This window comes from Ictidomys tridecemlineatus, chromosome 6 (genome assembly GCF_052094955.1).
Source record: "Ictidomys tridecemlineatus isolate mIctTri1 chromosome 6, mIctTri1.hap1, whole genome shotgun sequence".
Lineage (NCBI taxonomy): Eukaryota > Metazoa > Chordata > Mammalia > Rodentia > Sciuridae > Ictidomys > Ictidomys tridecemlineatus.
This window is the reverse complement of record NC_135482.1, coordinates 79706034-79718853: the sequence shown is the minus strand read 5'-3', so window position 1 is coordinate 79718853 and position 12820 is coordinate 79706034. Positions and strand designations below refer to the sequence as shown.

At 41.6% G+C, this 12820-nt stretch overlaps 1 protein-coding gene and 1 long non-coding RNA gene across 6 annotated transcripts in view; one reads left to right on the top strand and one right to left on the bottom strand.

Moving 5' to 3' along the window:
• Positions 1-3242, bottom strand: part of Tmtc1 (transmembrane O-mannosyltransferase targeting cadherins 1) — a 254647-nt gene extending 251405 nt beyond the window's left edge. For all 5 annotated transcript variants that reach the window (XM_040280843.2, XM_021719896.3, XM_040280846.2 and 2 more), the window contains exon 1: positions 2944-3242. In XM_040280843.2, the coding sequence (XP_040136777.2) occupies positions 2944-3242 (299 nt within the window). The remainder of the gene's footprint in view (positions 1-2943) is intronic.
• Positions 3243-3383: 141 nt separating this feature from the next.
• LOC120888330 (uncharacterized) lies at positions 3384-12502 on the top strand. Its single transcript, XR_013423001.1, has 2 exons — positions 3384-3637; positions 12040-12502. It is a non-coding gene; the product is annotated as an uncharacterized LOC120888330 (long non-coding RNA).
• Positions 12503-12820: the final 318 nt, after the last annotated feature.

The following is a 12820-nucleotide window of genomic DNA, read 5'->3' as shown; positions in this document are numbered from 1 at the left end:
AATAAACTGTGGTATGTCTATGCAATGGAATACTACTGAATGGTTAAAAAGGAACAAACTACACACACATGCAACAATCTGAATAAAGCTCCAGAGACAGGTTGAATCAAAGAAAGCCAATCTCTAAAAATTATATCCTATATGATATAAATAATATTTAAATGGTAAAATTACAGAGGTGGAAAACTATTGGTTATTATGGATTAAAGTGGGGGGAGTTATGGATTTGGTGGTTGTTATAGATTAGGGGTTCATGGCTATGGTATGGATCCTTGTGATGGAACTGTTTTATATCTTGGCTGTGATGGTACTCTCAGAAATGTACAAATCTGAAAAAACTGCATAGTACTTAACAAAATTTAAAGAGTACATGTGAAACTGGTGAAAGGTGAATAAAAGTAGATGGTATCAATGTCAATTTCCTGGTTGTGCTATTACACTTCAGTTACGTAAGATGTTACCATTGGGAGAAAATGGATAAGAAATATATGGGATCTATATTACTACTTACAACTGCACAGGAATGTACAATTTTCTCAAAATAAAAATGTTTTCTTAATGAGTTTGAAGTCTCAAAGATATCTGCTCAAACAAACATAATTTAAGATATGGTTAAATGGTTTGCACATATTTAAAGAGCCACCTTAATTGTGTTTTCATCATCTACCTAAAATAAATATCATAAAAACATTGTTTTTGTTGTTGTTGTTGTTTAGGGTACTGGGGATTTAACTCAGGGGCACTCAACCACTGAGCCAAAGTCCTAGCCCTATTTTGTATTTTTTAGAGGCAGAATCTCACTGAGTTGTTCAGCGCCTAGCTGTTGCTAAGGCTAGCTTTGAACTCCTGATCCGATGTAAAGTGTCAAGGTCAATACTTGGTTCATACTGAATAGCTAATAAATGTGACTTTCTGCCCATCCTTGCAGCATTAAGAGTTGTGTGAGACTAAAGTCACTGATGCTCTCCAGCTCTATGCTGTTGCACTAGGCGATGCCATTTCCCCTGGTGACTGTGTGAAGAAAGCTGTCTTATCTTATTTAAATCAATGCACGTGAATAAAGAAAGACTAGTTAATTTTCTCTTTCTGAATAGGCACCTATCCATTTCCAACTAGCACCCTGTTGCTCTCTATGCAACTCAGTCTTTGTAAAAATAAAAAAATGTATATTTTATAGCAAGTAACAGTAAACAAAGAGCAATGAATCTTATATACCAAGCTGCTTTTTCCAATCAAATATTACTAGAAAGGAAAAGTTTCTTCACCTCTTTCCCTTCTTTGCCCCTATTCTGCCAACCCCATTACTTCTCTTTATCAATGGCTTTGCCCCCTTACTTAGTCCCTTCCTCCATCCCTCTCTCCTCTGTCCCTGCCATCTCCACTGTGAATTTAAATTTTTTAGGAAGACCTGAAAACATTCTCCCTCACCTCCAGCAAGTGGATAAAGGAATTTAAACCTTCTTCTTCTTCTTCTTTTTTTTTTTAATGGAAAATGCTCAACCCAGGGACCAGGGCAGTGGTTTTTATAAGTCTAGCGTACTTCATATTTAAAATCTATCAACAATGCCCACATAATAAAATTAAGGTCCATCTAAAAGTGAAACATTTATATTTGGGCTATCTAAAGAAATTCTAAGAAATATTTGGAAAGCCAGAGAGGGAGGAACTTACTCAGTGGCTAAAGTTCCTTCCATTGAAAACCACTACCACTTTTCAAGAGGTCAGTGTTTACAAATTATTTTCTCGAGAGTCAAATGTGTATTTTCTCACCCTCTTTAAAACATTAAACTTTCAGTGGAAGGATTAAGTCAGAAGCTCATGAATTGTTGCCAATTGCCATGGTTCCCTTTTCTAAGTCATCAGAGCCACCTGTCAAAGGAGACCTAGTCCAGCAGGCCAGAACAGGCTTTCAAACTCCAACCCAGTCTCAAATGATCATTACCATAAACCCCAGTTCCTATTACACCCGTTGGAAAACACTTAAAATGCTGATAATACTGAAACAATATTATTTCAACAGTTTCTGTCCGGCGCATTGAAACCAGCTTAAGTGCTGCCAAATTATAAGGGGTGGAGTCATCAGCTAGTGATGTAGAAGACAGCACTTCTTTCAAATCAGCCCTTCTCTCCTTTCTGTACTAGCCCTCTTTTCAAATTCAAGAAAATACTCTCCTATAAAATCCTGGTGTACTCTCGGTTCCCTTTACACTTATTCACACTAGAAATGCTGAATCATGACTCTGAGGTTGTAAAAGAAAAACTATTTCAGCGGGGACCCCAAGATCCGCGGGGGATTCCACGCGTCTGCATTCCTTTGCTTTGCACCTTCTCAAGTCCATTTCCAGAGCTGCTTGGCAGACTGGAGAAGCTCTGGGAGCAGACAAGAGGGAGAAGGTCGGGGTGAGTGGCGTGAGGAGAATCTTCTCTCTTCCCTGCTTTTTCCCAAAACCTACGCAGTCCTAGCAGCTCAAGACTCCCTCCTCCTCCCATCTTAACGCGTTCCCAGAGGGGCTGACACACTCCTCCTCGGCAAAGCTACCCAACAGCTTCTGAGAAATTCCCAACTTGGAAGCATCGCCACCGCCGCCACCCCTCAGGAACCCAGTGGACCCGCGCTGGTTCCATTTGGCAGCCACCGGGCAAGGGCTGGGATGCCAAGGGGCCTCATCAGTTGGCCCCTAGCCCGGCCCAGAGAAGCCCGCCGAGAGCGCACACACTTGAGAAACTCGATCCCAACTCCCCAAATCTAGCCTCCCGAACCGCCCCAGGAGCCCAGAGAAGCGAGAGCAGGACCCGAGCGCAGAGTAGTGTGGACAGGCTGCAGAAAACGGAGGCGTGGAGGGAATGGGCGGCAAAAAAGCCAGTCCTGGAACTTCTCCTGGCCCGGAGAAGCAGTGAGACTCGGGGAAGGCGGCGGCAGCGAGCGCGAGGTGAGGGACTCACTTGAAGGTGAGGACGCACAGCGGCCGGTAGGACTTGTGGCTGGTGTTCTCGGCCATGCCCTTGCCCCAGAAGTCGTTGGTGAAGATGCCCCAGCGGAGCGGAGCGCCCGGCCGCACATCGGGGTTGTTCACGATCGCCCACACGTCGTCGTGCACGAACTCGCCCTGCAGGGAGCGGCCGTAGCACAGGCAGCTGGCCCCCGCCAGCAGCGCCGCGGCCCCGGCAGGCGCAAGCCCGCAGCCCGGCCGCCGGGAGGGCGCGCGGTCCCCGCCGCCTCGGGCAGAGGTGGTCACCACCATCGCGCCGCCGCCTCCGCTGCTGCCCTGGCCTCTCCTGGGCGTCTGGCATCCTCCCCTGCGGGGGCCCGCGCGGCGTGCGGCGGCAGCCTGGAGGTGGGCTCCGGCATGGTGCGGCGGCAGCTGGACCAGCCGCGGGCGCCCCGCGCTCCGCCGCCGCCTGCGCCGCGGAGTTGGCCCAGCTGCAAATAAACAGCAGTCCCCCCGCCTCCCCGGGCCATCGCCACCTCCTCCGCCCCACTGCGCATGCCCGCTCGCTCTCGCCTCCGCCCCCCTCCCAACTCCCGGGACTCGAGCCGATTTCCCCCAACACCTGGCACCTACTGCCCCCTCCCTGGCTCTCTGCTGGGCTCAGCCCGCTGGCGCGCGCGACCCTAACGGCGAGAGATCACGAATAGGTAAGCTGAGGTCGCGTCACCGGGCCGCTTGGAAGGGCACCCCCGGGGACCTCCCGGTGATCCCAGCCCTGCACGCAGTCCCTCTGCCCCATCCATCTCTCCCGAATGGGGTTAAGGAGGGCAGATCTGGCGGGCTTAGCAGGTGCGCAGCCTGCAACCCCACACCCACCCTCCGAAATAAAAGTGGCTGCCGCTTCCCGGGAACTTCCCAGGTTTTCAGCACCCAGGACAAGAGCTGCCGCGGCGCCCGAGAAACGCTCCGGGCCGGCTCTGTGCTCGCGTCCCGCCGCCCTCTCCGCCATCCCCCGCCGGGACTTTCCCTCCCACCAGGCTCTCGGTCCCGCAGTCCCACCCTCCGGGAAACCGCTTCCAAAAACACCTTCCCAAAGCCAGGAGAAAGGGTGTCCCTGGCCAAGGACTTCCTGCCCGCCCTGCCCGGGTTTGTTCCGAGGCGCCAGGGCTGTTTTTTCTTTACCGCCCATTTCTCTGCCTGTGTGTATAAAAAGCCTTAGGTTCGATTTTTGATTTGGGTCTGGGAGATGTCTTGGCTTCTGGAACATTTCTCCTCGCTTTAGATTTTACTTAAACTCTTAAGATAATTCGGGAGTTGCGGAGCAAATTACTTTTTCTTCCTTTCTAACTGGACCTCTTGGATCTGATTTTTTCCTGGTCTCTGATAATAAATTAAGTAAATACTTTTTAAAATAAATACTTTTTTTAAAAAATCAAACAATTCTTTTGCAGTGTTTGAACTATTCCTGCTCAGTCGATATGAATTTTTAAAAACTAGAGGAACACATACCCACAAAAACTGTGTATGAGGACTTTGGCATTAGCTTCTAGACAGCCTTTCTGAATAATTGTTCTCCTTTTTAAAATACTAATTATAAAGCATAAATGAATTTCATATCCCAGGGTGATGATTAGTAGAATTTCTACAAGGATCAATTTTCTGGTCCCTTGTAAACTTCAGCTATTTTACTGTTGAAGTCACCAGGATTTGACATATCCAGATAGAACACACTAAAATAAAATGTCACCATTTGGGGCTGGAATTGTGGCTCAGTGGTAGAGTGCTTGCCTGGCATATGTGAGGCATGTGGATCCTCAGCACCACATAAAAATAAAATAAATTAAATAAAGGTATTGTGTCCATCCACAACTTTTAAATTTTTTTAAAAAGTCACCATTTCATTCCTTTCCTTCCAAAATCCTTTTAAAATCTCATTGATCTGAAACTAATAATAGTAAAATACAAAGCAGAAATTGTTCTTCTCTCTGACCATTTGGTGGCTCTTTACTACACCAACTTTTTAAAATTTTAAGATGTATCAGAATGTTGAAAACTCAGTGAATTAAGATAAACATATTCCAAGACAGAATATGGTTCACCCCTTTTCACTTTGTTTTTTGATTTTTTGTTTTGTTCTCTTTTGGTTTTGGTTAACCTAAAATGAGTGACTGAAAAATCCTAACCATTGATATTTTCATCCTTTCATCAAAACTTTTTGACCCTTGTTAACTTAAACATCCAGACCACATTTTATTTCCCCACACCACACAAAACAGCCCTTCCTATTCACTTAATAAAAATATATTGAGGTGTATACTTTGTGCAGCAATGTGCTCACCGAACAAAACTGCTTAAATATGTGGTGGGAACCGGTTAACACCATAAAAGTAGAGCTTTCTAAGTTAAAAACTAAAAGGAATAGTGAAGTTGTCCTTGCAAAAATGATATTAGATATAACATTATTCTCACTAATAGGCCAAGATGTCAATCTTACCTATAATTAACAAGGAACTTCTAGAGATAATATCTTTACCCTATAGAATGGCCCTAATAATAGATTTTTATAAACAGCAAACTTTTTCTCCTCCTTAAACTCACCTTTATAGGAGTCACTTCCTTGCCCACTTCCTTAATCTGAGTTGTATTCTTTTTTAATTGAAAGAAGTATCAGAGGGGTCCATGAAAATGAGGAGTATTGAAGAAGCAGTGAGAGCCAAGAAAGGGGACGAGAGGGATCCTCAAGTCATGTTCCAGGTTTCTGAGCACAGAGTTGCCTGAAGCTTTCCTCCAGGTGCAGTGCCATCTCTATTCAGTTCAGATGATAAATTTTGGACTAACTCAAAATATATATGATCCCTGATTTACGATGGTTCTACTTAAACTCTTTCAACTTGAAGTTGGTGCAAAAGTGATACCTTGCGGGAGGCCAACCTTACAGGTGACTGAGTTACACTCCCCAGCTGGGTGCTGAGGCACTCAGTCACAGAAATGGGTGTGTCTTGCTACAGCCCCATGGGTGAAGCTATGCTCACCTGTTCCTTTGTAATATAACCCCTTGCCCTGTTTAGGACAGAATCTTCCATGGAAGTGCCTTGTGTGTCCCCTTCTCTTACTGTGCCCTTGGGTGTGGCCTACCCAGGTGTTAGTCAACCTGCTGACAGTGGACATCATGAAGACAGACTCAGCCCCCTGAAACCTGACCCCTTGACTTATTTGCATAGCTTCTCCTCAATAAAAGGGGTCAGCGAGTGCTCTGGATCTCTCTCTGCAGACCCTTACGGTCAGAGGAGCCAGCCGTAACAGTGACCCCAAAGAAAAAGGTATTTGTGTACCTTGTGTGGTTATTTCACGCAGCCCAGTTAGCCCAGTTTAACTAGAGTGACCCCTGAGCCTTTTAGTCGCGAGAATAGAAACCCGGCAATACATCTTCAGTAGAGTTCATACTTTGAATTTTGATTTTTATTTTTTATTCCAGTCAGCCACATAGTCAAATGGGTGAGCAACTGATATTCTAATATCAGCTAAACTATTTGCAGCTAAAGTATGATGTTTGGTAGTTTGAGTGTGCTAATTGTTTTTCAACTTACATCTTCAATTTATTGTGCATTAATTGGGACATAGCTCGTTGTCAGTCAGGGAGCATCTATAGTGAGATATCTCAAGTCTTCTCAAGGACAAACCAATAAATAAATACTTTTTAAAAAATCAAGCAGTTCTTTTGCAGCCCCACCTTCCCTCATTTAATGCTCCTCTGTGTTACAGGAAAAAAAAAATTGAAAGTACTGATGTCAGAGACAGATTTACATTGGTATGCCAGCCCATGAAGATATCTACTTCTCTTTTAAGGTGTGAAGCACTCATCTTGACTAATAAAGGAGCCCAAAAGGAAATTAGATTTGATTCTTGTTACTTAGTCTCTGATTATTTTTAAAGGATTGGTAATTAGAGGAATACTACCTTATAAGACACCTTTGTCCACTCAGAGCAATTTAAAACATAAATTATTACAGAAGTGCCTCTCTGAGGCTCATACAGATTAAGTCACTCATGCCAATTAAATGGACCATATTCCAGAAAGAGATTAGGACACAACTAAAAATAAATCAAGGGCAAGTAGGTATTTTAATAAAACAAATTTCAATTGACTCAAGACAATTTTTTTTTTCTTGGCCAAACTTTAGTTGGGCTCCTTAACATTCTCCTAAGTCTTTGGAGAAGGTAGCCTTCCTGGTAAAATCCAACTGTGGCAAAGAACTCTCCACCCTTGTTATCTGGTCAGTGTTGGGTAGGATTCTTCCTACTCCACCACTCCCCAGGTGATGTCTGACAACCCTGGCCTGTCTTAATGAAGAATCCTGTTAGGTCAGTTGAACAGATTCTTTATCTATAATATTTTCTTTTAATAATTTTCCGTCCGTTGACTCACACTTTGTCTCTTGGTTGCAAATTTCTGCTTCCCCTTACCTATTCAAAGTTGAACCCACTCTGTCGCCTCTACTTCAAGACCACAACAGTCCTGTTAAATTAAGTCTGCCTTGGGGCTGGGGTTGGGGCTCACTGTTAGAGTGCTTGCCTTGCATGTGTGAGGCACTGGGTTTGGTCCTCAGCACCACATAAAAGCAAACAAATAAAGGCATGTTGTCCATCAACAACTCCAAAAAAAAAAAAATTAAGTCTGCCTTACTCTGCTTTAATGAGTATCAATGAGTAACTCTTTAATACTTTGACTGTACTTTTTTAGCCTAATGATACATACACCCTGTTTAGGTTTGTAAGTGATCGAGTGCAATGTAACAAAGGCAGAAATTCAGCAAAATGATTGGGAAAAATTTGTATTAAAAATAATTCTTTGTTATTTAATTATTTAAATATTGCCTGTTCTTAAGGATATATTAAACAGGAAGAAGAATAAGAACATTCAAATTACCACACCACGCTCTGGGCCCATAGTACAATAGGCAACATGTGTTCAAAGAATCTGACCCAACATCTGGCAAGACAGGTGTGAGGTAGTTTGGGGTGCCAGATGGTTGGAGGGGATGGCTGTGGCCATCCCTGGGCCCAGACTTGTGGCAGAAATGTGGCAGCAGAAGTTGCAACCCAGGAACAGACAGAGGAGACTTCTTGAAAGAAAACTGGATCCTCCTTCCATCCCTGGATCCCATCTTTGGCATCTTCACAGAATAAAAAGAATATCAAAAATATTTGTGATCTTGCATTTCCTGTCACTAGACAATGAACTCTGTTTACACGTTAGTACAAGGTAGAGGCATATGTGTGTATATTGCAAGAAAGCATATTGTGAGGGTGCGGGGGTGTCTTTATTCTGTTACCCTTTTTTGATTCTTGGCTTGGGTCTGTCACAAAAGATAGAATAACAAGAAAAATAGATAAATGTGTTTAATATATTCAATGTAAGTTTTACAAGATACAGGAGACTTCATGAGGAAATGAAGTTGGAAGGAAACAGTTAAAAAACCTGATTGCTTTTATACTAGGTTTGATGAAGGATAAAGAGTCAGGGGGAAAGGTATAGCACAAAAAGGTTATGAACTGAGAGAGTGAACAGGGGGAAGTTAGCAAGGCCTATTCAGATTCCTTTTGGTTCCCCCCCCAGCTTTGGAGATTAGGATACCTTCAGGTATATGGAGGTCACCCTTCATATTCTTCTTGAAATACCTTGAATCTTAATTATCTCCCATAGGTCTATGTGGCAGAAGCTTGTTCCCCAGGTTGGTGCTGTTGGGAGGTGGCCTTTAAAAGGTGGGGACTCGTGAGCAATTGTGCTCCTTCAGGTGCTCCCACCATGATGTGCTGCCTTGTCACAGGCCCAAAGCAGCAGGGTCTACTGATCATGGACCAGAACCTCCAAAACTGGAAACCAAACTAAACTTTTTCTCATTAAAGTTGATTACCTTGGGGGTTTGTTATAGTAATAGAAATCTTACTAACACATTGGTCTTTCTGACCTGCTTCAGGGGAACATCAGGAAGTCCTTTTAGCACCTACTATTTCTTGAATTCTTTTAGTTTAAAATATTCAGTATCCCAAGTTGCTATATTTTAAGGTTGTATCCTAAATACTATGAATAAAAAGGGCTTCTTGGAATTCTCCAAGGAGTTTAGAATCTCAGGTTTTGAAAACTGGTATAACATTACAAAGTAAATATACACCAAATTAGAGATTAAATTTTAGCATTATTATGCATAATAGAAAAGAACACTACTTTCCTATGATAAATTTTTAATGACATATATTTTCATTTTTATTTTATGCTTAATTACAAATAAATCCAAAAACTACTTAGTTTCTTGTTCAATCTCCACAATTTTCATAAAATGTCACAGAGGAAGTACTAGAGTGTCATTGTATAAATTTACATTTAAAATTAAAATCAGACTTACACAAAACAGATTTGTATGAAGAGTTAAAAATTTTTAGAAAAATGTTTTCATCTGACTCATGAGTTCTAGATGTACTTTCTATTTTGAAATAATTTATTATACATTTAACCCAAAGTTGCCATAACCTATAAAATACTATTAGCAGCTCTAATAACAACTGAATCAGCAGAAATATGCTTTTCAAAATCAAAGACCATCAAAAATGTCCTGATTCATAGCATTTGCTGATTTCCATGGTATGAGGGTATGACTAGTCTTGCCACAACCAATTTAATGTTACCAAGATAATATCACTGAACATAAAAATGGGAAGAAATACTGTTTTAGTCAGCTTTTTCAATTCTGTGACCAAAAGACATGACAACAGTTTTAGAAGAAGAAAAGTTTATTTGGGGCTTGCAGTTTCAGAGGTCTCATTCCTAAACAACTGGCTCCATTGCTCTGGGCCCCAAATGAGGCAGAAGATCATGGCGAAAGAGTGTGGTAGAGGAAAGTGGCTCAGGACATGACAATCAGGAAGCAGAGAGACTGTCCCATTCACTAAGAACCCCAAAGGCATGCCACCCAATGACTGACCTCCATATCCTACCTGCCTACATTTACCACTCAGTTAATTCCTACTAGGGAATTAATTCACTGATTGGGTTAAACTCTCATAACACAATCACCTATGAACTTTCCTTGCATTGTCTCACACATGAGCTTCTGTGGGACACCTCATACCTAAACCATGACAGATGTGTAGTAGCATGTCGTTCTACAGAATTTTCACCAGGCAGATAAAGTGGATGTAAATAAGATCAAGAACATACTAATAGTAAAATAATTATAAAGGTATGGGTTTTGAGCAATAAGTTATCCTTTTATCTAATTAATTGGTAATATAATTATTAGTTTATACAACTTAATTTTTAAATAATGGCTGTATTTAACAACTGGCTTACAAAATTTCCAAGAATTTAATAATCAGTTTTTATGAACAATCAGGTTTTTTTCCTATTGTAAGTTGTTCTTGTCAAGATTTCAGGGGCCAAAGGTAGAATGTTATGGTTTGGATATGTGGTGTCCCACAAAAGCTCATGTGTGAAACCAGTGCAAGAGTGTTCAGAGGTATAAAGATTAGATTTTGAGAACTGTAACTTAATTTTTGAATTAATCCACTTAAATTGATTTAACTGGGTGGTAACTAAGTGGCCAGAAGAAGTAGATCACTGGGGCATGGCTTTGGTGCTAATATTTTTTCCCTGGTGAGTGAAGTTGAGCACTTGCACTCGCTGGCTCTCCTGAGTGTCCTCTCCCCACCCCCTCACTCTCTCCTTCCTGGAAGTCATGTCCGGAGATGTTTTCCTTCACCATTCCCTTCCACCATGTTGTCCTGCTTCACCTTAGGCTCCAAGTAATGGATTCAGTCAACCATGGACTGAAACCTCTGAAAATATGAGCCAAAATCAACTTTTCCTTCTCAAAGTTGTTCTCCTCAGGTCTTTTGGTCATAATGTGCAAAACTAACTAAAACAGGTTGTTTAGTAAGGTATGTTATTGTTAGAATGTCCATTGGTCCAAATGCCCAGCAAACAATCTAAAAATTTTTCACTACACATGTAATGACCCCCCACTCCGATATTTATCACTCAAATTCAAAATTATAAAAGTAATACTTTATTATTAATAAGTATTAATAATCAGATGAAATAAGTAATACCTTATTTCATCTGATAGTGTGTTGGAGAGAGAGAGAGGGAGAGAGAGAGAGAGAGAGCGCAAGCGTGCTTCACTCACCAGGGACAAAATATAAACCCCAAAGGCACACCCCCAGTGATCTGCTTCCTTCAGCCATACCCCACCTGCCTACTAGGTTAAAACATCCAATGGATTTACTCAGTGATTAGGTCACAGCTCCCATACTCAAATCATTTCATCTCTGAACATTCTTTCAGGGCCTACAGATGAACTTTTGAGGGACACCACATATCCAAAGTATAACACAACCCTTAATTATCATATATTTCCTTCCCTCATTCTCATAACTTAAACTCCTGCCCCCAAAGCAACTAATCCCTTTTCTTTTTCCAGTTTAAGAGGGTATATAAGTCCCAAATTTAACTTTGTTCTTGAGTTTCAATTCTTCCAGAGCTACCATGCATTTATATGTAATTAAGTCTGTTTTTTCTCCTGTTAGTCTGTCTTTCTTCAGTTTATTTTTTTTTTATTGTTGGTTGTTCAAGACATTACATAGTTCTTGATATATCATATTTCACATTTTGATTCAAGTGGGTTATGAACTCCCATTTTACCCCGTATACAGCTTGCAGAATCACATCAGTTACACTTCCATTGATTTACATGTTGATATACTCATGTCTGTTGTATTCTGCTGCCTTTCCAGTCCTCTACTATCCCCCCTCCCCTCCCCTCCCCTCCCCTCTTCTCTCTCTACCCCCAGTACTGTAATTCATTCCTCCCCCTTGTATTATTTTTCCCTTTCCCCTCACTTCCTCTTGTATGTAATTTTGTATAACCCTGAGGGTCTCCTTCCATTTCCATGCAATTTCCCTTCTCTCTCCCTTTCCCTCCCACCTCTCATCCTTGTTTAATGTTGGTCTTAATGTTGTTTAATGTTGGACCAACTTTCTTCAGTTTAAATCACTGGTATCCAGTCTCTGAACCTAAGAGACCAGAGGAAAAGTTTTTTTTTCCCCCTACAGGTATTAGCCTGATCCCTTGAGTGTTCTGAAGACCAAAGGTCATCTATAACATCTCTCAGTACCAAAGCCTTGGATGAGTTACCCCAGTTGGCATGGTCCCTGCATATTGTCACATATGAAGAGTGACATGGTATTGGAGACTAATATACGCCAACTCCATGGGAGAGGACAATAGGAAATCTGCCTAGTACTTTTGGACTTTGCCCTAGTACTTTTGGACTCTGTATCATTTCCCTTGGCTGATTTTCATCTGTGTCCCTTCCCTAGAAATCCATAACTGTGAGGATAAAAGATTTCAAATGAATTCTGTGAGCCCTTTTAGCAAATAATCAAAACCGAGGGTGGTTTCAGGAACCCCCCAAACTTGCAACTGTTGTCAGAAATGAAGGAAGTTTGGTGGGGACTCTGATGAAACCTCTCTTTAATGCTATTTTTCTACTTTAAAATTTTTCTAGACTACAAAGTTTGTTTGTTTGTTGTTTGTTTTTTAGTGAATAGCTGTTCTTCCCCCATCCCCCAAGAAGAATAGAAGCAGCAATAGCTACTCCCAAAGTTGTAATATTAACTCTTTTCTTTTCTCCATTTAGAGTTTCAAGAAAAGGTTACCAAAACAAATGAACAAAACCAAAACCAAATAAATAATTAGTAAAACCAAAAAATATCTAGAACCACTGCATGAAAGCTGCTGGGGATTTAACATAGAAACTTAGGTATGATTGTGAGTTTATAGATGAAAGTAAATACTTAAGACTTTTTTAGAAAAGAGTGAACAAATTATGAG